General features: G+C 32.0%; 1 protein-coding gene across 2 annotated transcripts in view; it reads left to right on the top strand.

Annotated features, from left to right (window-relative positions):
* Nucleotides 1-26,138, top strand: part of LOC118194460 (polyamine-transporting ATPase 13A3-like) — a 130,725-nt gene extending 104,587 nt beyond the window's left edge. For both annotated transcript variants that reach the window (XM_085825879.1, XM_085825883.1), the window contains 9 exons: nucleotides 744-896; nucleotides 3,968-4,064; nucleotides 4,147-4,219; nucleotides 9,065-9,215; nucleotides 11,147-11,301; nucleotides 18,339-18,427; nucleotides 19,489-19,572; nucleotides 24,710-24,848; nucleotides 25,776-26,138. In XM_085825879.1, coding sequence (XP_085682005.1) covers nucleotides 744-896; nucleotides 3,968-4,064; nucleotides 4,147-4,219; nucleotides 9,065-9,215; nucleotides 11,147-11,301; nucleotides 18,339-18,427; nucleotides 19,489-19,572; nucleotides 24,710-24,848; nucleotides 25,776-25,837 — 1,003 coding nt within the window. In that variant the 3' untranslated portion in view covers nucleotides 25,838-26,138. The remainder of the gene's footprint in view (nucleotides 1-743; nucleotides 897-3,967; nucleotides 4,065-4,146; nucleotides 4,220-9,064; nucleotides 9,216-11,146; nucleotides 11,302-18,338; nucleotides 18,428-19,488; nucleotides 19,573-24,709; nucleotides 24,849-25,775) is intronic.
* Nucleotides 26,139-27,969: the final 1,831 nt, after the last annotated feature.

Genomic DNA, 27,969 nt, shown 5'->3' on the forward strand with positions numbered 1-27,969 from the left:
TATTCCTATTTAAACTAAACATATTGTAAAAATTGCAAAGATAAAGCAAATTTCTTTTTATATATTATAAATTACTTCTTCCGCCTTCTTAGCATGCCCTTCGTGGTGTAATGGTCAACAGATTTTGCGCGTATTTCGAGAGGTCCAGGGTTCGAGTCCTGGCGAGAGCATTGCCCATTTTTCACATCCCTGCTTTCAAAAAATACATAATGTCTCTACAACATGTATATTCAGTTATAAAACAGTTCTCCATACATTTAGGTTTTTAAGTACCTGTACCTAAATTTAAAATTTAAGTACGTTTTTCGGCTAGCGGTCAAAAATGGTTAATTATTTTCACAACTTATTTGCCCGTCACTACAATATAATTTTTTAACATTTTCATTAAATACTGACTTGAAGGTAAATAAATTAATGAAATCATTTCCTATCCATTAAATTCAGAAAAAGGTCGAAACAAGATAAATGAATATACTTATATGCTTGAAGGTGTCTCAGCTAAATGTTGCATGTAAATAGTTCGCATTTCTTACTGAATAAAATTTCATTACTCTTCACAAGCTAAAATTGTGATTTGTTTTAATTTATTCATTCTTAACATCGCAATAAATCGATGTTCGCATAATAACGTCTTCTGAGAGTTCAAAATACATTACACGTATTGAACTTTACAGTATATAAGTGAAATAAAAAAATATGCACAGGAAATTTATTGATTAATGTATATTATATTAATTTTTTAGGTATCAAGTTGGCATGTGCGGTGACGGAGCAAACGACTGCGGAGCTCTTAAAACAGCTCACACTGGTGTATCTCTGTCTGTAGCCGAAGCATCAGTTGCTGCTCCATTCACGTCTTCACAGCATAACATTCAGTGTATTCCCACAATTATCAGGTCAGCTCTCCGTGTACAAATGTTTATTTAGCTTATTGATATTCGAATTTATGGAACTAATTTATATTGTTTGTGTTTCTTTCATATATATTTGGGAATTAAAATGTGGAATATTATGTGAATTCAAATAAGAAAAATACTGAAAGCAATTTAGATCACCAAAACTAAAGTAAGAAAAGCATTCGGAGTAAAAATAAATCTTCGTCGTTTGAAGAAAAATGGTGCCCACTTAACTTTATTAAAGTTGTCTGAAATAAAACGTCATACAATAAGGCTCGGCATCTGCTAACAACATGAATTTTGAAATATTAGAAATTTTGTATCTGGCATCATACATTTTTTTCGTGAGCAAAATGTCGAGTTTTGAGCCAAATGAGTGTCATTTGTGGGAACTTTTGATTTACTTCTTTAATTTAAAGAAATCTGCAGCTGAAGCGCATCGATTGCTTGTAAAAGCATATGATGAGGTTGCGTAAAGAGTGAGAGAAGTTGTGGTGAGTGCTTTTTAAAGTTTAATTTGACTTGAAGACAAAGAACACAGCCGAAAGATGAAAGTGTATGAAGACACGGAGTTAGAAGCATTATTGGATGAAGATTCGTGCCAAACGCAAGTAGATCTTGCACTTTCATTAGAAATGACTGAATAAGCAGTTTCATACGGTTTAAAATCATTGGAAATGATCCAAAAGCAAGGAAATTCGGTTATATATGAATTGAAGCCGAGAAACGTTGAACCTCACTTTTTTACACGTGAAAAGCTGCTTGCCAAGCATAAGCGAAACCTTTTTTTCATCTTACTGTCGCTGGTGATGAAACATGGATCCGCTGCAATAATTCAAAGAAAGCGAAATCATGGGGAGCCATGCTACCACCTAGCCATCCTTTATCATCGACAGCCAAACCAAATAACCACGGGATAATTATCCTGCTATGAATGACATTTATTCCATGAATTTCCATATCCACTATGTTATATGCTGTAATCAACATTGTATCATGTGTCAATACATTGTATCATGTTGCTCAAACTGAACAAAATCATCACTGAGGGACAATACCGAATCTCCTGCATGATAACTCTCACCCACATGTTCTAACACCGGTCAAAACCTACTCGAAAACACCCAAACGTGAAGTTTTCCCTCACCTGCTGTATTCACCAGACCTTCTAATTACTATTTGCTCCTTCTAATTACTATCTGCTTCGATTGATGGCACATGACCTGTCTGAACAGAGCTTCGTATCATATGAAGATACCAAAAATTAGGTTGATTTGTGGATAGCCTCGAAAGATGAAACGTTCTTCTGAGGCGGTATTCGTATGCTGCCGGAAAGATAGGGAAAAGTAGTATCTACGGATGGACACTATTTTGAATAAAACATAACGTACCTTTCTTTAACAATAAATGACCAATTTTCGATAAAAATGGCGGAAGCTTATTTGTATTCCCGATAGAAAAGAAAAGGGTTTCGATGAGAACTAAATTATATTTGTAAAGCAGCAAAAAGCTGAAAGTGCAGGCTGTAATTTGCTTCTGTTTGCTTTCCTTTCCAATGCTTTGTGTAAAACGAAGGTGCTGAACAACTCTGCCTTCTGTGTGGACAGCGTAATGAATGTAAACGTTTTAATAACGTTTAAAATGCTAAAAGTTTAAACGTCTTAAATGTCGAGAGCTTATGTCCGTGCCGATAATAATGTGAGCTATAGGTAGCTATCTCACCCTATAAGAGTTTTTCTAATATCTCTGTCAGTTTATAACCATTAAGTATTAGATGGCAGAGATATCTGGGCAAACGTAGTAAGGCAAAACCTTGTAAATGAGTCTTAATGATTTTATTATATATGGGTTACAGAGATCCAAGTCACCCATTGACAGAAGGAATAAGAACTAGACAAAGGTAAGAAATGCGCTACTTAATGTATGGAGAAAAATACCCATGAAAGGAAAATTAAAAAGATGAGCAAAAAGCAAAACAGTTAGAAGTAACTCTAACATCTTGTTGCTGATATAAATCTGTAGGCAATAATTCTTAGGGTTAAGTAAAAATATGCCTTAGGGTTAAGTAAATAATTCTTAGGGTTAAGTAAATATGTTTATCCATTTATAAAGGTTGTACAATCAGTATAAAATTACTTTCATATTTCCTTTTATTTTATTAGAATTTGCTTTTCACTCTTGTTTGAGAATGAATACAATAGCAATGGAACTTTTAAATCTCAAAAGTTCTGCTGTGTTTGAGAGTCACTTTAAAGACAAATGTTAGGAAATCAAACACTAAACTCTGATGCGCAGGTACTATAGAAGGAATTAAGGTATTGATTAAAGAATTAAGATACTGATATTCTTTTTTTATCATTTTATATACGCATGCTATGGTTAGCATATCAGTCTGGAAAAGTGACCCATGGCTTTCTCCCTCAAAATAATGATAATTTTTCTAAAACGCTCATGTAGTCTAAAATTGAATTTTGCTTACATTTAAACATAAGGTCATTAGAAGTAAAACCATACTGCTACATCGCCTTTTTCTTTCTTTTTGTGTACTCCAGTAAGAGCACACTATTTCCAATTGTTTATTGCTATTTATTCCTAAATTGCTACTTTTTTATTTTTGGAAATATTTACTTTCATATAATAAATCCTAATATAAAATACTGAATTATAAATTTTGCCGATTTAATTATTGATTATATTTATTTAAAAAGAGGAATTTTTCATTTCTAATTAGATTTTCCACTTTGTTGCTCGAGAGCTTGCTTTTTAATTTTTCCTTACATAATACAATTGCATGCTGTAAGAAGATAATTAAGTCAATTTTTTATTTTAAACATTAGAAGTGTGATATATGAAGAACTATTTTTCTCTGCAATTCTCATTTTTGAATGAAATGTTTTATTGAAGATGTTTACATTAGTTAAGTTTAAAAAACATATCAGGCAAGTCATAAAGTACAAGCAGTGTACAATCTGTTATACAAAGTACATCAAAGCTTACAATAGGTTGAGAACCTAAGTGGTAAAATTAGTTTTTTTTTTTTTTTTTTTGTTTGTTTGTTTTGTTTGTTTTAGTGAAGGGCGAGCAGCTTTAGTATCTGTTTTCGATGCATTTCGATATATGGTGTGTTATAGTTTTATCTTCCTTATCGCAGTTCTTTGGTTATTTTGGGTAAGTCTGTTATTGTTTCATTAATACTTTCACAGCAGTACTTTAAAATGAAATAAGTATTTATACATTTCTTCATTATAAGGACGGACAAAGATGTTCGGATGGGGCTTTCGTCTTGATTGATGTTGTCCTTAATTTAGTTCCTCCCTTTTTAAGTAAGTAAATTTTATATTCATAACTAGTATAATTATGTGACAAGGGATTTTGTTTGTGACAGCTTTATGTAGGCACTAAATACGTGCAAATAAACATGTGATGAGTTTTGTACACCATATATGTACTAGTTATATTCTCTTATTAAATACTAAATACGACAAAAAAATAGTTCCCTTTTCAGGGATACTGAAGTTTAGAATAAATGACATAGATTTTATTCTGTCACTGTTGTTTTGTCGGAAAAACTAATTTTAATGATTGATGAAAAGATTCATAAACTATAGCATTTTAAATTGCAATCAAAGACAACAATTAAATTCTCACGGACATATTCACGAAAAATCGCCTCAAATATATGGCTCCTATTCATTATCAGAAATAATGTAGAATTACAAATCGCATTAAGATTGTAGAGACATTAGGACTTTTTTGGTGAAAAATGAGCAATTGCCTTCATCGGAAATCGAACCACGGACCTCTGGAATACCGCCCAGCGTGCAGAACAATTACACCACGAAGGCACGCTATGAAGGCGGGAGAAATACCTTATGAGATCATGATCAAGGAAAAGGTGTAAATTTTAAAATTAAACGTTCTTTCGTGTTAACATAGGCATAGTATAAAACCTGAACAATACGTCGACTGCTTTCTAGTGAGTTTTCAATTATTGCCATTCATTAATTTCGAATTAGAAATGTAAAGCCTTTCTTATCATCCATTCGAGGCTAAATTCAGCTGCAGCATTAGAATAGTTCTAAAATTAAACAGTATTAAATAGAAAGCTTGTAAATAACTTGATTTCAGTTTAATCATAAAATAAGTTAGGTCCATGTTCCGTAAAAACTGTAAGTGATTTAGTAAAAACATTTGAAGAAACTAGATACGCATGTGATAGATCGCGATTTGGACGACTTTGTGTTCTTGTTGAAGTTGTTGCGAAAGTGCATAATACGATTACTGCAGGTTCATTGCATACTGCAATAAGTGTTTCTCGCAGTTTAAATGTATTGGAAACCATAGTCCTCAAGTTTCTGTGTTCTGTTCTGCGGAGATTTCCTCATCAATTCCGGCGCGTTTAAATATTTCAACCAGGAGATGAGCAGCATGCTGACTTTAAGAATTTTTTCCTTATCAGATATGGTGAAGATAGCAGGTGGGCTCTGCAGATAGTACAGATGGATGAGGCACTTTTCCCATTAACTGAGAAAATGAACTCCAAAAACTGCGTTCATAAGCCAACGAAAATCCTGATGGTGTGGCACCAGCGCCTTTACACAAAAAGAAACTGTGGCGCGACATCGTAAGCACCTTCGTTCTCAGTTTATATTTCTTCGAAGATGTCTCTTCTACAGGTATAAAAATGTGCTCCATCTTAAATGCTCGATATAACCATGATGCAGAATTGCGTAATTATAGAATTGCAGCAGCGAAATGTCGCTAAAGACATTATATGGATGGAAGAAGGCTATCTTCTATATGTCGCCACATATGTTCCGCAAGTGTTGCAACAGTACTTTAGAGATCGAGTAATCTCCCGCAACCTTGCAGTGTTCCGGCCACCGCAATCCCCCCTGACCTCACTCGGATGGATTTCTGGTTTTGGGGTTTCCTGAAATTCGAGGTGTACACATTAAATCAAGTAGATTTGCCATAATTGAAAGATGCCATAAAACGTGACGTTATACAGATTCCTCCTGCGATGCTTCATTCGCCACTGTTGTGAAGAATTTCCTGCACCCAGCGGTTTGTTTTAAGAACCCAAAAGCGCAAAATTTATACGAAAAGTATCAAGTGATTTTACAAGTATTCCATTACATTGGAGACATTTTATTCCTCTTTATGATTCTCTCTTTGTTAAATAAGCGGCAGTTGAATTCGTGTGACTAAAGGCTTCGTTCATAGAAAGCTCAACTTTATTCGTGTTCTTTTAGCCTTACTTGAGACGTTTAATTTTCATTTAACCGCTGTAATAAAATCCTCCAATTATCATGAGTTCCGTTGGAAACATTTCCGTATCGTCCACGAATGTGAGCACTTTGAAAACTTGTAATTCCAACAGAAACTTTTTCCTTCTCCCTTGATGTGTTTTTATTGGTCCTTTTACAATGTTCTTCTTTGCAAATGTTTTACCCCGGTAATTTTCGTCCCAACTCCATTTATGGTTTTTCAATGCGCGTATCAATTTGAGCAGAAAAAATGTGGGTGTTACCTTTCGAAATTTTCGAAATGTGTTCACTGTAAGCGTAGCCGGGAGAGCTCTATTGTTTTAAGTCATATATTATTACAGGCAATATTGACAGCTTACCTTCAAATAATAACATCTGGAATTTCATTTCGATTGGTTGAGTGAAAAGACCGCTAGGGGTTCATATATACGAGAAGTTTTTATGACCTTTCTATATTTTAAATTACTCAACGCAAATAAAAACTCATTTAATCTGCGTAAAGATAAATATACTTATTATATTATAAAAGAATTTGGAATATAATTTAAAGTTTTCAAAACAATGTCAAAATATATGATTTCATTTTTAACTGCTTTTTAAAAAATGTAAATTTGTCGAAATTTTCCTTGCGATAAATGCATGGAATATGTTCGGCTATTTGAAAAATCATTATCCTATTATACTAAACAGCTATAGCAAAATGAAAGGAAAATAGCTGTTCTTAAAAGTGGAAAATTTTCTCTTATTGTTTCTGCGGAGGATACAATTATCCTGTTTCTTTTATCATGCCACTATCATTGCATAAATTTCATCAAATCGAATAAAGCCATCAAAGTCTTATTGATTTTTCTTTCTTTTTGGCTTGCTTGGATTCTCAGAGTGGCCTATTTATAGATGGTCGTTCGCACTTTATGGAAAGTGTTTCGATAATTAGTTTTTATCCTTAAAGGGCGTATTTCTTCCTTTGATTTGTTTCTGTCTGATAGCCTTGAATTTTGGATCTAGCTTTAGCTCGAATTTTCCATGAAAGTAAACCTTTTCTTGGCTTTATTCATGGCAATTTTATCGCACTCATCAGGAGTTGTTTTCCGTTCAGTGTTCTTGCATGCCATTTTTATAAGGTTTGTTTTAAGAACCCAAAAGCGCAAAATTCATACGAGAAATATCAAGTGAGTTTACAAGTATTCCATTACATGGGAAACATTTTATTCCTCTTTATGATTATGTCTTTGTTAAATAAGCGGCAGTTGAATTCGTGTGGCTAAAGGCTTCGTTCATAGAAAGCTCAACTTTATTTGTGTCCTTTTAGCCTTACTTGAGACGTTTAATTTTCATTTAACCGCTGTAATAAAATCTTGCAATTATCATGAGTTCCGTTGGGAACATTTCCGTATATTGACGAAGTCATTTCATACAGTCATTTTCGTGAGTTGAGCAAAGAAAATTGATCTTTGCTCTCTGTTTAAATTAATTTAATCTCTGCTCTTTGTTTTATTGTACCCATGCCTCAACGAGTGTTACCATAAATTTCCATGTATCAACAGCTAGATGTTTTTCATATAATTTTCTAAAATTTGTTTTCCTTTCCTTAATATACTATGACAAAAGCAGATGAACTTTATGACTAAACACCTTTTTAACTTCAAATCCTTATGAATGATTTTACTTACAGTGCCAGAAGATATTCCAGTTCCGATACAATGGACCCTTGAGTAGCTGAATTTTCTTTCAGGATCAGAAACTTCACTTTCTTGATATTTACTTGCATTCAAACGTCATAGCAAGCGATTTTGAAGCCTTTTCTTTATTTTTACTTTCAGCTAGACGTGTTTTCGCTTTAAAATTTACTATGGCAAAATAAATCTCTTTGAAATGGAATAACATTGATTTTTACGCATCTTTGCAATTTGTTGATACAAATGTATTTCCTCAGAAAGTGCATTTGTCAGATTTTAGTGTAGCTTGAATTTTTACCCCGTAGAGAAACTCCTCACTTGGTATTTTCCAACCCCAGACTGCAGCGAAAATGGAAAGAGGAGATTTATGACCTAAATTGACACGCTGTTTCCAGAGCGGGGCTGTCTGTATTAGTATCACACAAAAAGAGTTCACTTTAAAAGACTGGAAAAGGAACGCACTTCTACTTTCCTCTCAGACAGCATGGCAATGGGAACTACTGCTCGTTTGAAAGCATGCCTTTAGAGGATCGACTTTGTTAATTATCAGATATGAGACTAGGAACCACAAAACAAATTCTCCTGGGGGAGTGACGCGGTGTCCCCAACATTTTTGAGTGCGTTAAGTAAGCCGTTCAAGCCGATTTGGTGCAAATTTTTAAATAGATCATGATAACTCGTGAAAAAGCGTAAAGAAACATTTCTTTCGTAACCTGAGGCCAGTTTCAGAGGCATAAAGTTTATCTTTGGAATTAAAAAGATTACAAATAATATTTCATTTTTGTATGACAATAAAGTTGATAAAGTGCGAACGACCTTCTGGAAATATAAAATTTTTTATCCAATACATTTTTTTCCATTCCTTCCAGATTTTACATCAAACACATAAAAACTAATGATTTCAAATTAGATCATATTACATTTAAATAAAAATTTTACCAATATGTGCTAATTTTTTAAAATAAATAAATGAAACCGTAAACGAAATGCTCTATATTTTTCCCAAACTTAATCACAAAACAAGTAAAAAATAAGATGTTATAACGGAAAAATGAAAAATATCGAACTGAATGGCATTTCTGTCTATCATTAACCAGCAAATTAAAGATTTTGACGACTATCGATTAGATGCCCTCTTATATGAATTAATTACAAAGTTATTGCTTTTAATTTAGGATAATTCCACTGGTTTAATGAAAGTTATAGCCTTTATTTTTTATAGTTGGTGCAACTTCCGCTTTTCCAAAACTGGCAAAGAGGGCTCCAACAAGAAGTCTTGTCAGCATCCTTCCATTATTTTCGATTTTTTCATTCATTGTACTTCAAACGGCAATCTATTTAATAGCTTATAAATACTGTCTTTCTCAACCTTGGTAAGTATTAGTGCAGCTCACTCCAGTTACAACATAGCACAAGGCAATGTTCTTCAAACATTGTCTACTCAAATTATAAAATTATATTTTAAAATCTAAAACTTTTGTATTTGTGAAATCGCTTCTATTCTGAAGAACATAAATGATAAAATTTGTGGCCATAAATGATGAATAAACACATAATAAACATAAATGATGTGGACACCTCATAACCTAACAGCCTGTTAAATTATACACAATTTATTTTTTGCTGCACTTCATTTAAACTCATTTCCTTCAATTTCATTAGAGATATATTTCTTATTCAATCAATTCATCGCGCCACATCTCACATCGCGCAAGGAAAAAATGCATTAAAACTCAAAACATCTTCATTAAAAATTGTACATTACAGAAAATTATAAAACAAAACATAAAATAAAAACAGTTTAAAAAACAATTTTTTATGATTCAAATGGTGTCCGCCGATAACATCGCGGCAAAAACATCGCTGACAAAAATGTCGCGAAGAAAACATTGCAAGACGAAAACGTCGTGCTACAAAACATCGGGGGAGAAAACATCGCAGTTTTAAAACATCGTGGTACAAAACATCGTCGTCGAAAATATCATGGTAAAAAATAAAGTATCTACAAATCATCGCATGATGATAACATCGCAGACATGCTTTTTTCAGGTTTTAATAATTGTAAATAGATATTCCATAATGATTTGTGACTGTAAGAATTCCTATTCCAACCCTGTAAGAGGTTAAATCTCAAGGCTTCTCATAACACAGTCTAAAGCGTTTCTGACATAAAGTATTAATCTTCATGATGTCGTGATCATATTCATAGACAACTAGTTAACTTTTATCAATAAATAGGAAATAATAAGGCGTATACATTATTATACAAATATTTATTTGCCTTAACGCATTCTTGAAAATGAAATTTTAATATGTAGAATGTGCAACTGACAGTGGTGCTATTACCGATCCACTAATTAGTATTAATTCGAAACAGAACGAATTCTCGAATCTATCGAATTTCAAAGTATATCCTTTCATATAAGAAATGTAGTTAAGCAAAACAAGAGAACTATTACTCAATATTAAAAGTTAATAAAGTTAATTAAAGTAAAACTGAAATCTACATTTAATACGAAAAAATTTCGCTTTCTAAAATCTCAAATTTCGTTGCACTAAATTCGTTCCTTTCGTTGCGACTAGAAGTTTTGAGTATACCATTTTCATTACCAGTGATGATTTAATATATCATACTTAACATTTTTAATAACTATAAAACAACATAATAAGCATTTTTAATAACATTTTGAAACAATAGAACACTTATTATATTTTATAAAAACCTAATAATACCAAATTTATACAAAAATATCACTGCGAGTCCTCCGTCGAGAATCATTAGCAATAGTAAGGTGTTTTCAGTAGCTGCCATAGCATTGTAATTTGAATTGGCTCCCAGATAGGTTAGTTGGAGTGGTTAGTATCGCTGACTGCCGTACCTGAGCCCGGGCTCGAATATTTCAGAAGAGATGATTGTTTGTAAACATGTATGTAACTGAGTCATTTCAATTCGAATTTATTTTGCCTAAAATATTTCTAATAAATTAGCTGCCAAATAAGGAAATTAAAAAAATCGGAAAACAATAGTGCCAAAAATTCAAAGCGTCTCCTGACTGACGTTTAAATTTTAGTGAAAACTCTCTTCTAGACATTATGAGTCATAAATGTAAATGAATAGATTTCTGAAAACGAATTAAAATATTTCACACAGACTCCTGCAATTAATAACGCATCGCGCATTGCATATTTCTACAATGTTTCTTAAGTATATATTTAATACGATAAAACACATTTTACTTCAGATTTTTAACTAAATTTCTTTTCAGTAACTACGAATAAAATAGATATTGTTTTCTTTTAACAGGTACGAGCCTTTCAAATTCGATAAAGAAAATCCCCTTGATTCAGAAGCGTCATATTCTGGTACTACAGTACTGAAAATGAATATGATGTCTTATGTTGTAGCTTCTATTATATTTGTCTCAGGAGCACCTTACAAAAAGCACTTCTTTTCAAACAGTAAGTTAGGTTTAGATATGTATACCATTTATATAGTATATGGAATTTTAGTCTCTGTTATACTTTAAGACAGAAATAATGTACAGATCCTGCCTAGGAGAAATATTATTATAAGTGTTTTTAATATTTTTGGCAGTTATAAGTTTATAGTCTCTTTAAAAACCAAAAGTAATTTTCTGTAATGAATCTATTGAAGTAATGTTTTAAGCCTATGTTCTCTTCTTTCTTCAGCCTGTTCCGATGGTATTATCATCTATGTTGCTCATTTAGGTTAAATTATTTTAACCATTAAATGGAGTTTCTAGACCCACTGGTGTACCTGATGAGTGTGCTGCATATGAATAAATATATGTACTTCAGTAAGATCTGGGTTTTTACTAAATTTCAAATATTTAACAAATTTTTACATCCAGAAATCGGAAATATTCTTTTTTCCGATTAAAAAAGCTTTCATATGCGTCATCATGGCGACTAATTTTTGAAAGGCTGCTTCGCGAAACTTCCTTGATTTCGAAAGGTAAGGAGATTTCGAGCCTAGCTCTTATTTAGTTAATGTTTTAAACTACACAAATTATTAAAATTTGATCTTATAATTAAGAAATTTGTTTAATGGATTCTTCAAAGGTTTACAGATAGTGACTATTCTTTCTTGAACATAAACATGAAATTTAATAAAACATAACATGAAATTTTATGAAATTAACTGCAATGAAAACGCACAAACATTCCAAGAGTTTATTTAAAACTTCGATTGCAGTCAGTTCTCAGTTCTTTTAGAAGCTTAGTATGTTTATCTACAAAGTAAATTATTATATCTAAATAAACCTGAAACTTTATACCGTTTCAATATTGAAAATTTTGAACGGTATCAACCGTTCCAATATTTAAAATTTTTTTCAAAAAATAAAAACTTAACATTTTGAAATTTTAAATTTTAGAAAAGGATTTATTATTTATATCACTTCATATACATTTAAGAATAGTTCAGGCTTAAAATTAAGGAAAATTTGTAAGAGGCAGAGCTAAGCCCAATTTCAATATTGGGAAGTGGTATTTTTAACCACCTCATGTTTTTACAGCCTAAGTGCGCTGTTCAAAAATGCAGAGCATAATAACACGCAGATATTTCACACAATTTCAATCTAGAATAATGTAAAAAATAAAAAAAAGATGCCAAATTAATAAAGTCAAGACTTCAGGCAGTACCTAATGAATTTTTTGTGGAGTTCGCAGATGACTCACTTTTTAAAAGCATATAAATAAGAGATAGATTCTAACGTTTCGATTATTTGCGGTATGGTGGACGTAAAGGATCCTTCGTAGTTTCTAGTCGCTCACATATCATAAAGTTTCATTCTTTACGATCATTGATCATGCACAATTAAGGAATTTATAAAATCAACATTCAATAATCTGCATAATACGGAACTGTCTAAAAACATATCTATGATGAACGTAATAAAAAATACAAATTCAAAGATTCATAAACCAATAAAGTGCATTCATGATTCATATGTCTGCAAAAACTAAGAACTATAGGATAAATAATAAATCGGGACTTAAAGATGGGTTTAAAGATGGAAGCTGGATAAATAATGAAACGAGACTTAAAGATGGGTTTAAAGACGGAACGGGGTTTAAAGATGGAAGCTGGAGGAGAGACTGTCATATAAGGCAGTTTTCATGAGACGTCTTCATAACTGTTATAGAGGTGCCGGTAGGTTGGTTGATCAGTATTCACTAAAATATAAGATGTTAGTTCTTGGCAATTTGTGTATTTACTGTTAAGAAGCATAAATATTTCATTTCCAACCGCTTGCCAAGTTTCACAGCCCACCAGTGGCCGATGTTAAAAACGCCGAAAATTGGTATTTCGACTTAGATTCAAATCTCGGAGAACGAGTTGGGCGAGGTTTCGTAGTTTTCTTCATGTGTAAAGTGATTATGAACCAGTTTGCCTTCATTTAATTAGAAAGCTCTTGAGTGCTTTAACCTAAGCTGAATAATATAACCTAATCATGGCAAGTTTTACACACCCAGTAAGCTTTGTAAACCCGCTGAGAGGCATTCCATCGAGTTTCGACGGCAGTACTCAGGTATTTTCAATAGCTGCCATGGCAGCGTAATATGAGCTGCCTCCCAGACGAGATAGTGGTAATGGTTAGTATTGCTGATTGCCGTAACCTAAGAGCCCGAGTTCAGCTTCCGCAAAAGACATGAATGTTTGTAAGCGTATGTTTGCGACATGGAGGCATTCAAAATTCACGGCAAGTCAAAATCCTCCCGAAAAGTTAGTGGTATAGTAAGAAGGGTAGGAGAGTTTTGGACTGCCCCCCCCCGGGATATTCCTTCTTGAAACCCAGCCAAGACGAAAAATTAGCAGTTAGCAAGACCAGCCGATACATAATATGCCTAGATGTATTCATAAATATCGGCTTTACTTCATCATGTACCTGTGTATTCTGAGCTACATTAATATTATTCTTTACTGTTGCCTTACTTTTTTAACTTCCATTTTTCAGCAGTTTGCAACCTTGATAACTTCATGCTTGTTGCTGTATGTGGATTCACGGTGGCCTTTTAACATTCATGCTAATGTTACATCTATGGGACAAATATGATGACTTAGAGGTTAAAATAATGCCAACATATTACCAAAACGAATATATGTCACATTCAGTCATAAAATATTGTTGATCAACCAGTTAAATTATTGTGAGTGCGCTGTTTGTGTTGTACCACGTCTGCTTGAGTTTCTGTCAAAATAGCCTTCATTTATTTGAGTGACATATTCAGGTTTGGTCTCGTATTTCAGCATCTCCTTTATTTCGCTGGAAGAGTAATGCTTTGCTGAAGCTGTTGTTTCTTCCCTCCTTGACGAAATCTCCCTCACAGTCTCTTACTGAGACACAGAATACAATTCCATAAAATCTTCGGTGGTCAGTTTCTTGCTACGTTCTTATACTAGCTTATCGATATTGTTCATTTCTACATCTAGCTCCATATCTTAACCAGAGGCGCAATCTCATCGATTGCAGGCCCTAGATCAAGAAATCAGTGCGACAGTGCTTTTCGGCCGAACATTCTTCTATGCAGAAATAAGGGTTCTCTTGGTGACCCACTCCTATGCTTTGTCAATCATCGATGCGACGATGCGAACATCGAAGGCAACGATGCGAAAGCGGTCTTTCTAAAACTCTGTAGGACTTAGACTGATTCCTTCAGATATCTCAAAACAGCGCTCGAAGAGCGCTTTAGTATAGAGCTTTTGTAAAACTTGAAATGACTGTTGGTCCATGGGCTACAATAAGAGAGTGGTATTAGGAAGCAGAAAATGGATCATGATGAATATAAAGTCTTCAAGAAGATCATATTTTCGTTTGGAGGATATGCAGTAGCGTTATTCATAACATGCATAACATGGAATGGCAAATTCATCTCAAACAGATATATTTTAACAGACGAACCAAATACTTCATTCATCCAATGTGTAAAAATGTCATGTATAACACAAGCCTTGTTATTTGACCTCCACGTAGCATTTACCCTGCTCTTTTGAATTTTATACTTCTTGAAGGATCGTGGATTGGAGGATGGCTCGTGAATGTAAAACGAGGAGCAGTTTCAATTTAAAATCGCCACTTGCGTCTGCACAAAACAACAGCGTAAGACGATCTGTCATTGGCTTGTGTCCCTGCAATGCTTTCTCATCTGCTGTAATATAAATTCGCTTTGAATATTTTTACAGAAGAAACCCATCTCATAGTGTTTCTCCGTGTCCCACAATATTGAGGATGTCGGCTCCTCTTTTAAACTTTTCAAATCACCAATGGTTTGTCTTGAATACTTGTTCTTCATACATTGATGATCCTAGCGTCTTCTTAATAAGGCCGGCAAAATTAGTTTAGCCTTCTTACAAATTATGTTTTCATTAACACAATTGCGTGGAAATTCTTGTGACACACTTTGGAACATCAATCTCTTTAATCTTATTCTCGTTTTTAAATACAGTATAAATCGTCGATGTAGACTGATTATCTAAGTGTGCAAGGTCAGCCACGCTATATTATTCTTGCTTCTCAAAGATTTGGCGTTTGACTTCTATGATAATTTTTCTTCTTGTAGCTCTGCTTCTTGCGGCATTTTCTTTGGAGACAAACGTGTAAGCATTCTTAAATTTTTCGCTGAAATAATGCACAATGGTGTGCCTGAATCGCATGTGATAGTATGGTGCTAACTGAACGAGCTCTAATCATATACTGATAGCCTAGATGTAGGCAGGATTCTGAATATGACGCCATGATGTCTCCACATCATTCTTTCTTCTAAACATCGCTAGTTAAGGGAGATATTTTTTTTTTTTTGACAATTTGTTTTGCTCGTTTTTCGAACTATTCATTATGGGAGGTGCACGTTAAGCGAAGTTCGACTGTTAAAAGAAATTAATATCAGGTGTATAAAAATGTTAATGAGACATCAAGCAGAAATTCAATATCTGAATACTTCTTTAGTCAGGTATAAGGAAGAATAGGTAAAATACCCATTCTTCCTTATACCTTATATGAGTTAGAAGTATGGTTACACATTTGAAAATACAGTATGCCTCTATAGCGTAGAAGGGAAATGGTGAACAGTATGTTAACTCGTTGTAGCGCCGACACAGCAATATCATTAATGATTATAGTAGCTTTCGAAACGAGGCAAAGTAAATCTGGTTCGCATTGCTCTTCAAGTGGAAGACCTGATTTTCTAGCAGCACTGTCTGTATTCTTTTAAACATAATACTGTCATAACATGGCACAATCAATTTTGTAACCATATTTCTGATTTAATCTCCTGAAGAACGCATTTGCTAATGCAGACAAAACTCCAAAGTGGATCTACTGCAAAAATTGAGAAAGTAATAACATTTGATTAATAAGATTCGGACTAATGTTCTATTAACGAACATCTTAGAAATTTACGTAATAGCGAACTTCTTGCTTTAAAAGCTACTTGTTAGACTTCATTATTTCAAAAAAGAAATTTTTCGACATTTGTGTTACTTTGTTTAAGCATTTTCTTCTTTATAGCTTGAAAACCATCACACTGCATAAAACCTTTCTAGAAGTTTGTTTCTTTAAGAAGTAAAAACAAGTGAGGAAAAAAACATTTGAAGATATTACAATTTAAGTCGATCAAATGTCAGCCGGTGGATGTTGAACGCTTAGTGTATTAAATGTGTTAAAATTTAGAACTCGTAGCTAAAACCGAAACTTTCGCTATTAAATACATAGGATGTGACTTAATGAAACTTAGATATATCATTTTCAGTGACTTCGATAAATTGATTGTAAACTGAAGAAATATTGATAAATTGATGATTCTGAGGAAGTTTTGGGAAATTTTACAGTTTTGGTATAGCTCATTTAAGATCTCAAATTTAAAAAAAAATTAAATAAAAATTATTGAATTTAATATTGAATTAAAAAGAAAAATGGTGAATCTCTCAAAAATAGCTTTACCTTATTTAATTGAAAATTAAGTAAAATTTGTTATCTTTATTTCACGAGATATTTAGTTAATATATGTACTTCAAGGGGTATATAACTTCAATTATGAACCTGATTTAAGAAGAAGTGTTTACAACAATAACTAGCTCACTTCCAAATGTTAATTGTTTTAGAAATTAAAAAAATATTGCACTGTCTATATACAGAAAAAGCAAATCCCCGAAGTAGAGTGAATACTTTCTCAAAATAAATTTTATGTTGTTGCGGAATGTGTTAATAAGAAATTCTTTATAGTAGACACTACATCCATTTCTTAGTTAATCAGCCAAGGTATCTTGCAGATAGTGTTATGTGTATTATATAGCAAGAGCAAACTTTGTTTATACCTTTTGTTTGGGAGTGAAATATGCAAATGGCTCATCTTATGCACATCATTTAAACTAACTTCAAAATTTCCATTTTAAACAATTTTTTTAATTTAAATAGCAAAAAACAAAAATTATAAAATAAAATACATTTCTCTTTTTATGAAAGAACTCTTATATATTTTAGTGCATATGATAAAAGACGGCATATTGATTGGCATTCTGCAAATCCCAATTTAACCTTTCGTATGTTTTTCGTAGAATCACTTTAGTTAAACTATTATTCATTAGTTAGTTAAAGGTTCCATATCAGTATTAACAGAGATATACGTATAATTAATATTTTTATACATTCAGCTACAAATTTAAAACAAATGTTGTTATATCTAATACGGATCCATTAACGCAAGAGGAGTAATGTTTGCTCTAAATTTCGATTAAAAATTCCGACTATTAAGATGATTTCGGAGTCTGAAAACGTCAAAAATAAGCTACATCTTCTCCGGGATTCGATCTACGATTGCTAGTCGGATGTGATACCACTTACAGAACGAAATTTCACCATTGAGGAAGGCAAAAATTCCTTTTATTCTCCCTCATTTAAAGCGCCATTGAGGAGAAAAGTGATTCAGTAGCCAAATATAGGTGATATATTTGGAGCGAGAAACGTGAGAAAAGTCGACTAGTTAAGTTCAAGCCTAGTTAAGATTCGAACTCTGGATTTTCATACTGGCAGACAAATGTACTACCACTTCCAACATGAAGACATGTGCGAGGAAAGGGCGAAATTATCCTATAATTTTAATCTATGAATTCATTATCGAACATGTCAATAAACATTTATATCACAGCATGGAACATTTTGTATTTAGCTTATTTTATTAGCTAAAAAAAAGCTATTTTATAACATTTGTAGTGTTTTCTACTAAACGACGATGAAAATTCTTATATAAAATCCTGGGGTTTACTGTGAAATAATTTATAACTTGAAGTACCTGTCTATGAAAAGAATATAAGATTCTGTCAAAAACATTTAACTACATTTATATACGGGAAAATTTAATATTTAACTGATCAGAGTTCTTTAGAATATAAAACTTTTGAAAAACAACTTTCCTATTTAGTCCTAAAAATAATAATATATGCTGAATTACTGTAAATATATTGTTTACTTTTACAGAACTTTATGTTTCCATCGTTTGCGCTATATTTGGCCTGGTGACATATTTTATCTTAGATGCTCCTGAAGCTGTTTTGAATTACCTAAACGTAAGTTACCTTTTTTTTTTATTTCTTATATTATGGTGTGTTCTCAGTCTCATTCTTTTGGATATAGTAACTTAGCACGTATTTGATAAATTATAAAGTTTATATGAATTTATTTAATATTACTCCCACTGAAAAGCATTTTTTATCATTTGCCTTAAATAGAAAACGTAAAGAAAAGATAAAAGAGTTGGGATTAATAGGATTTCACACACATTTATTAGCAACTATCCGTCAAAATGACTTATCTCTTTAAATTATACCTCTGAAGACCTTTTTTTTATATTTCCATGCATAAAAATGATGATATAAGGCTTTTGCAGATAAATGTGTCTTATGTATTTGCCTGGATGCGCTTCCAGTGAAGCTGAAAATAGGAAATTTGGTAAATTAAAATTATTTGGGGTCCATTCGAATCCAGTCTTAAGTATTAGGTGTAGGATGATACGTGCTGTATCGCATAGTTATGTATGAACATCAGAACAGCGCGTCAAAAATAATAATTACATACTTTTTATATACGAATTGTAGTATATAAAAATTCGTAAAAATGCACAAAGCATTAAAATATTGATTCAAGATGTTTTTGGAGAATTCACAAAATAAGTGTAGCTCGTAATTATATGTTGTATTTAAGAAAATTATTTAGAATAAATTAGAAAATTACTTAGAATCGCCCATACAGAGGGCAAGTGGTTAAGACTACTGAATACTGGACGCAGTTTTAAATCAAAGTAATTGGCTGCATTTCATGGTTTTCCCAGCATGTAACGAAAATATGAGACAATTTTCCTTAGAAAATCCTCCACAGAGGCATCCTTTTCATTAGAACGGATAGTTCTCGTCCTCTCTACCATGTTTAAATTTTCAAAATAACCTAACCTAAAATGTTATCGATTAAATGTTAAAGTGCTTATGAGTGCTTATGTTAAAGTGCTTATGTGCTAATGTTAAAGTGCTTATGAGATGGACTCCCAGATGTAATTCCTTTCATCAGATTTTAAACCAGCTATTACCCTTGGTCAGTAAACAATATCTTTCCAATGAATATTTTCTCCTTTCAGTTTAAAAGTGCTCCCGATGTGAATTTCCCACGAATACTGTACGCTATTTCATTGGGTAATCTAGGAATGTCATTCATATGGGAGGTAAGCTTTTATTTCCAAGTAATCATATGTAGTCATCTTCAAATGGCCTTATACTGTAAAGTTTTATAAAATACTGTAATAAAAGTGCTTGGATTAAAACAAATGCGAAATAATGTCTACAAAAATAAACCACACTACTACTGTCATTGGAAATAAATGTAACGCATATAATTGCTAGAGCTCTAAAATTAAATTCTGGATATAAAGTGAACAAATAACCTAACAAAATAACTTGATTAATTTTGCTTTTTCAGAGAAATTTCCTCTTTAGCAATATTATTCTGCTGTTTTGTTTGAATGCAAAGTGTAATTCGTATCCTAGAAATGATTCTTCTTTTATGTGCTTTCATGAATGTTGAAATTGTGAAGTTGCCTTTGTGTTCTGTGCTGTCTTGAAATGCGCTGCTAAAAGCTAAAATAATATTAGCGAAGTACCGAAACTGTGATTTTTCCAAGAGCTGAAGGACATAAATTTGCTTCACTAAAATAAGCAGCAATTGCTGGATACGTAATAGTTCCCAATATACCTCAGCAATAATGAAGGAGATTGTAAATTACAAAATGATTATTTCCTTTTAACTCAACTTCATGTAAATTCGATTTCATGCAAGCGCAATTACTTGAGACTTTTTGGTAAATTATGTATAACAGTTACGCGTATTATTATCAGCTGTGCACAATCACCTGAAATAATCGCATAATGTTTCTTAAGATCTTACACGGCCACTTCTAGCACGAAACCAATTCCTGGCATAGTAGATCCAAAGTTTGTAAGAAAATGAATTATGTTTTCGGTATTGTATACATGAGCTTTCACTCTAATGTTCCAATGCATAATATATATTAAAATTCTGAGACAAGTGTGGCCTTCAAAACCTGTTGATGTGATCCGAGCGGTAGAAAATTAATGCGAAAGAAAGGAGAAAGTACGCGGCATTGAATTTAAATGAGAGCTTTTTATATTTTGAATTAATTTAATGGATATTTAGCATTATTTAAACGAATTCTTTCGGAAATGTCTGGATAATTTATGTAAATTTCAAAATATATGAATAACTGGTTTTGTTACACATTTCTGAGTGGGTTTCAGTGTTTTAGAATCAACAGCAACATTCCTATGCATTTTTACCATTCCTATTTATTTCCTCATACGAACTAAAGGAAGTATTCTAATCACGAAAACTTTCGGGTAAAATAGATATTTTAACAGCTCTCGAATCCATTTAAATGATGATTTTGAGTGCCATCTGCACGGGTAGACTAAAGGACTCTTTTTCCCAAAACGAATTTAAAATGGCGTTTACTGACGTTTTACGCGACGTCTCTACATACGCACGTACGTATGTATATATCTCGCATAACTCAAAAACGATTACCCTCAGAAATGTTGTATATGGGAAGGGGAGGATTGCTATAACATTTACTCGTGCATCTCCCTTTATCGTTGCCATTAGCCACGCCAAATATATACTTCCACCCTGTTACCCGTCTCGGTGAGCTTTGATTCTTACATATTGGTAAATTTCGCATTTCTTTCTGTAAAAGTGATTGAATTATTCTGTTCTTATGTTCCAGTTAAGGTTTTCATGTCTTTAGTTTATCTGCATGCGGTAGATCCACAGTCATCAACAATTTAAAAGTTTAGCTGGCGCTATGTCTGATGAGGCCGAATTTTTTGTTTACATTTGAAACTAGCAGAATAGTGAATTGTCTGTTTTAGCGTAGAAACTCAAATTTCAACTGTAAAAGTTGTATTTTATCTGTATTTGGTGCTTTGTTTTTTCTATGTTTTACAATTTTTAATGAAGTCGTTTTCAGTTTTTATGTATTTTTGCCTTGCCACGAAGTGAGAACTGAATTGATTAAATCAGAATATATTTTTAATGAAATTCGAGGAAATAAGTTTAAATGAAATGCAGCAAAAATTGTGTATAATTTAATAGGCCACGTAAGGAAATCATGTTTTGTCCCCATTAGATATTTTATATAAAATGCATGAACATGAGAAAGTGTACATTAAATAAAAATAATTGCAATTGCTACACTAAAATTGCATAGAACAACTCTAAAAAATGTTTTTCTTAGCTTAAAAATACGTATTATTAAACGAAAATTTGGACAGTAAGCAAAAGAAATACTTTAGTTTCAGGGATTGATCGACGTTGCATTTTCATGATAGTCGTTTTGAATTTGTCATGCCTGTTGTCAACATCTCTCGAGAAGATGCATTTTAGTTAATTTTGAAAGTTTGGTATATAAGTAAAGTGTTCCAAAAGAAAGTAGTCAAATGACTGCAGTGCATTCTGTGGCCCAAGATAATTTAAAATATCCTCTATATATACATCATATTTTAGGAGAGCAGAGCAGGAAATGCAGAGATACAAAACCGTGAACATAGCGTCAATAAGATACGAAGGTTAGCTTAATATACAGCGTGACACAAAACAAAGTCATCCGATGCCAGCAGTACATTATGTGACCGAAAATATGCAAAAAATATCCCGTAAGCATATAGGGACAAACGCATAGTTTAGGAGTTACGAGACAAATGGATGTGAATACTAAGCTATCTACCTGCCTTGTAAGCAAGAGGTAGACACATGGAGCTTATCGAAGGTATAGTTGATCAGTAGGATCACAATGTGTAGAGTTCTTAAGTGAATATTCTTTTTTTATTGGCCGTGTGATAAATTACCAAATTTCAGGTCAACATAGAAAGTTTTAATTACCATAATTATTACAAAGGCAATAAGTAAAAATTACATACTTCCAAATTTGTTACAATATATGCTTTAATTTCAAGCCACCACCAATAAGAGAAGCAACATAATCACCGTCGCAGAGGACGGAGGACACATTATGCATACAGTATTGGGATTCACTTGTCAACGTCCTCAATAAGCTTCCAATATTCTTGAAAAGAGGACTTGAATATTTAAAAGATGCCGTAGTTTTTCACAGGATACTCGGTGATTAGCGAATGTAAAAGATGCTAGCATCTTCATCTTTTATTTTTACTGATCTTCAACACTATATATTTCATAAATTATATATTTTACGTTGTATGGCCATAAGACATTTTCTAATTACTTTCGGCCATAGAATACATTCTCGACTCTAATCGGTTTTCATTTGGAATATCTTATTGAGCGTAAAAACTGGCACTCGTAGCTTTGAAAATGAGACAGATATTTTTCCCTACCCTCTTTAATGCTCTCTCGGGTGCAGCCCATTTTTGGCTATAAAGGAAATTTAGATTCACTAGGCGCACCGGGCTACACCAAGATTCTAACTAACATATTTTTACCTTTTATGTAATTAAAAACTATCAAGAGTTGACGATAGTTTGAAGACTATCGAAACAGACGGGAAATATTGTTTATTATATTTCCTATAATTTGCTCTCTTCCTTGTCTTAAAACTATTAATACGTTTTTTAGCAACTTAAAAGTGTCTGCGTAAATTTAACTGCATTTATACTTCTGCTGGATACAAAAATTTGTTATTAAAGTATTATTACCTTATCCGTTATTAATTTTCTACTTCAGATATGAACCGCCTTTTAGATGGAACAAGGAATTATTTCGCAATGCATGTTCAGTATTGCTTACAAAATTAAACTGCAAATAAACGCACTATATTTACTTGCTAGTTTTAAAATTGCTTTCATTTGATCTTTATTAAAACATATTAGGCTTTTTGAGATTGCTTTAGAGATATTCGTAGGAGGATTACGTCATTCAAAATTCGATAGCTCTATGTACCGTTGTTTTATCACAATGAGAGAAACAGACATACATTTATGCAGATTTTTCATTGTTTAATTTCTTCAAATATAATGCAGGACTCGGCTGCAACAGACTCTCGGGACTAACATTTGGCGGCAACAGTTTGGAAAGTGTAACGGACATTTATAGTGAACCAACGCAAAATCGTAAAACGAAAACAATAGTCCTTCAGGGACAAAGAACCTTTAGACAAATAATGTGTTAGTTAAAAAAGTTATTATTAGTAAAACTCTTGTGCGTAAAATTCAACTACTTGCGTTTCATCATCACGTTAGATTTCCTTTTAACTACACGTTTATTGAAGTTCCAAGTAAGTAACAATTTCAAACCAGCGACTTCTGACACAAACTCTCTTATTCTTAACTTCAGATAACGCAAATGTTTGGTTATTCGTATGGCTATTAATTAAACCCTGGATAATTATCACTTCATAAATTTAATATGAATGTCAATTGAAAAATATCTGGAAAATAGGCAGATTATGTAATGAAATGCGCGTGTAGGAATGAAAATGTTAAGGGATTCCTGTTTAAATATTGGCAACTTATCCAAAGATATTGTTATTAAGGTTCGCAAAATTAAATGATAAATATAGCTAAATCTGCTTGATTTGTTTATAGAATTCCAAAGCGCATTTACAAAAAACTGCATATATAATGAAAATAATTAGACACATAAAAATAAAGTTAGCAAATACAAACCAAAAAATAGACAACATTTTAAAAAATATACGCGCAGATTTATGAGAAAATGAATTTAAATCAAATAATAATAAATAAATAAAAAAGAATTTACAGTGACAAAAAGTAAATAAAAATTTGCACGCAAAAAAGTATACAAATAAAAAATAAATAAATGTATTATAATATTCAACTTTCTTTCTACCCGCTCTCTCTTTATCTAAGAACTTCTCCTTTTTTTGATAATTTCATCTGTATTGATGTTCAAAACATTGCGAAGTATTCCTTGGAGAATTTTTTTAATCTGTGAGTTTGGTCACTTAATAATATCTGGCTAAATTTCATGGCAAGCTGGTTCACGGCACGAACTTTGCGCAAAATATCGCTAGATGCCATTCGTAATTTCCCTATTTTTGACCTTCATTATATTTAGAAATATGTGTTCAATTAATTTTAGATTCAAACCTAGGTATAATTCCGCGATAAAGATGAAACATATCTAGTATTCTATTTATTCGTTTAATGAAATTCTGCTAACTCTGAGCAATTTAATTAGAGATTCAACATTGCCTGACAAGTATGACTATAAATGATATTTAGTATTATTCTTTTCTTTGTATGCTTTTAAAATATGTTTGATGAAAAATTCTGATAATTAAATATTTTTAGAAATATATCATTCAGCGCGTGGTAACTAATAACATAGTACCATTCATCTCACGTTTAAAAGGACCAGTTCAGAAGTTTGAGAAATTGCAACAAGAGCTACTGGCAAGCGAAGAATGGCCACCTCTAATTCACGATAGTGGTAAGAAAGTTTTAGTTACTTTCTGATAGGTCTCCAATGAATTCAAAACTGTACAGAACATTAGTCCATTTCTTTAAAAATAACATGAACTTCATGGATGTTTTCCGCCACCTGACTTGCCTCGTAACCATACAAAGGAGAGCTAAGGCAGCTTTGTGCCACATCAATACACGTGTTCGAAGACATAGAATAATCTATCCGAAGACAAATACATAGGATCCCTTTTGCCAAGTAATGAAGATCAGTATCTTTTCTGTATATAGGTTCTTAAATATCAGGTTCTTAAATTAACCTACAGATCACAAGGTATAAAATTTAGGCTTTTCAGTGAGTGATACTTCTACGGTCTCTTAGAAAATAGCGATTAATAGAATGAACCGTTGATCATTGTGTATTATTACACCTTGAACACTGACAACACAATCTTAAAGATTGCATTTCGGGGCATGTGAAATTTTTTGGCTAATAAAAAAGTCATCTCCAGTACAATTTTTAAATGTTTAGGATTAGTTTTAACCCTTTGACTACAAATTTTAAAAATCAAAATTTTTACCCCGTTTTCTATCCAAGTGAACAAATTATGTCATAAATAAGGTAAATTTAGCATTTGGGATTTTTTAACAATCGGTTTTTAAGTCAAAGGCTGGGACACATATATCACAGTCGTAGTTAATGGGGGAGGGGGGGATACTTAAGTCCCACATGTAGCGATTGACTTACTATAAGCACACCTTAACAGGTGCAAAATGAATTTGCATTTTTTAGACTTCTCTATTAGATTGCTTTTCCATTATAAAGATTTTTTTTTTTAATTTCTGCTAACTAACCCTTCATTTCATTTCATTTATGTTTTATTTTATGATGATTTTTCTTCTTATTAAACTATCTTATTAAACTATTATTTTTTATCAATAAATCTTATTTCAGGCAGAGATGAAAAGATACAGGTTTCGAATCCAGGGACATCCTCAATAATAAACATGTTATAGGTGAGAAATAGACATTCTTTGGTGAGTCGAAAACACACTGAAAGGAAACGAATAAAATTTTAATTTTAGTACTATAGTTGTACTAAATTTTACCTTTCTCTTGGAAATAATATCATCACAAAAGAATAAGATTCGCTTAGTTACATACGGGTAAACTTTTAAGTTTTCTATGAATTTTTAAACAGATAACTTCATGTTTGCTTATACGTTTATAATATGTTGTTACATATTATTCTGTAGTACAATGTATATGTGTGAGAAATATGTAAAAACCCAAAGCACATTAAAACCTTCATATATATTTTAAGTTATGGTTATTCTTTCATTGTGTTATATTTGATCTCAGTATTACTGCTACAGGAGTTAAAATATCTTTCCAACTATGAGCAGATCTTACAGAGAAACGTCAAATGCTAATTTATATTAAATCCTTCAGTTTAGTTCTTTAATTTAACAATACTTTAATTAAATAATACTAATTTGATAATTTAATACAATAATATCGGTGATAAACAAAATTAATTTTAAATTTATTATGTCTATGCACCTTTTTGAAGAAACTTTCCTTTCCATGCATAAAGATTTTGCTTTTTTGAATCAGTAGAAATTTCATCTTCTGCGCTCGAAACCAACTATAAACAGCAAAGCCTTATTTTAAGCGTACATGCAATTTTGCTTGTTTCAACACATTTCATTAAATAAAAGCTTGGATTTAGCTTCGCATTAATAAAAGTTTCTTACGTATCTGGATTATATAAAATAATAGTTTTACATCTTTCTTAATCGTATAAAAATATAAACAGATGTTCTATCGTGTCGTTTCTGGGTGTTCCAGAATAATTCAAAATGCGAGATTCCAGTTCCATGATCCTAATCATACGATACTTCCTGGGACCTTGGGGATAATTTCTATTATTAATATTTTCGATTGCTATCAAAATTTTGAAATTATAAGGTATAAATCATTGGGTTAAGGAAAGTAAATTTTACGTGCTCTTTACATGGCTTTGCAAAGCAAACTTGTAATTAATCTCGCTTTACTTATTGCCTGCATCTACCGTAAGAGTTTGTAAATAATCAAATCTTAGTATTGCTTTTAGTAGCTCTTTGATAAAGTATATAAAAGTTTAAACGCATGCTCTACTCATTACGTTAGATAGTACTTTTTTCATTCAAGAGAGTGTTAGTTTCACATCCATTCTTCACTCAGCGGAATTCGAAATGGCTATTTTATCCGGAATCTAATACGATTTCATATATAATATAATACATATTTTTATAGTATAGAAAAATACGGCTTACGTATAAGATGACATCCTATACGTGAAACTAATGAAGGTGGTCTACAAAAAAAATTAATTTATCTGTAGCAAATATCGTACCTGGGGAAATAAGAAAGTATTTTTTTTTAAATTTTATTCTTTGGTTATAGATGATTAATTATTTTGTGTACTTTAAATTCATTTTAAAGGCCAGGTTTCGCATGGATGATGCTTATAATATTTATGAGAATATTTTAGGTAAAAAGCATTGCCGACTTACTACGGTCATGCGGACTGGAGACTCATGGTACGAATTTCAGCAATGTTCATTTATTAAAACATGTTAAAAACATTTATGCTCAGCGGAACTGTCATACTTCATTTTCCTTATAACTAACTAACTGAAAAACAAAAAGTATTTATTTCGCAGCTACTTATCATGTTTCTATCTTAGTTACTTAGTGAATAGGATTGATTAGCAAAGCATCCATGCTTTTTACTTAAGTTTTAAAATAAATGCAAACAAATAGAATTTAATTAATTATCTGCTAATGAATAAGAAACATACATAAATTTCATGTTAAAAATATATGAGTTTATTAACAATATTAAAATTAAAATATTATTTTCGGTCGCAAAAGAATATATAATGTGTTTTAAAACTAAATGCAAAAAATAAACTATGTCATCATTATATCAGTATTGTACGCAACAGTAAATAACAGTAATTAAAAAGTAACAGCTAGGCTTAAGTATTTTCTGGTAAATTAAAAAAATACTGAAGTATGTGTGCAAACTATATATATATGTGTGTGTGTGTGTGTGTGTGTTAAGTACATACATACAGTTCCATTTATCCGAATCCGCCCT

This window comes from Stegodyphus dumicola, chromosome 1, assembly GCF_044657685.1.
Source record: "Stegodyphus dumicola isolate Sdum_Otavi_A_Nest chromosome 1, ASM4465768v1".
NCBI classification, from domain to species: Eukaryota; Metazoa; Arthropoda; class Arachnida; order Araneae; family Eresidae; genus Stegodyphus; species Stegodyphus dumicola.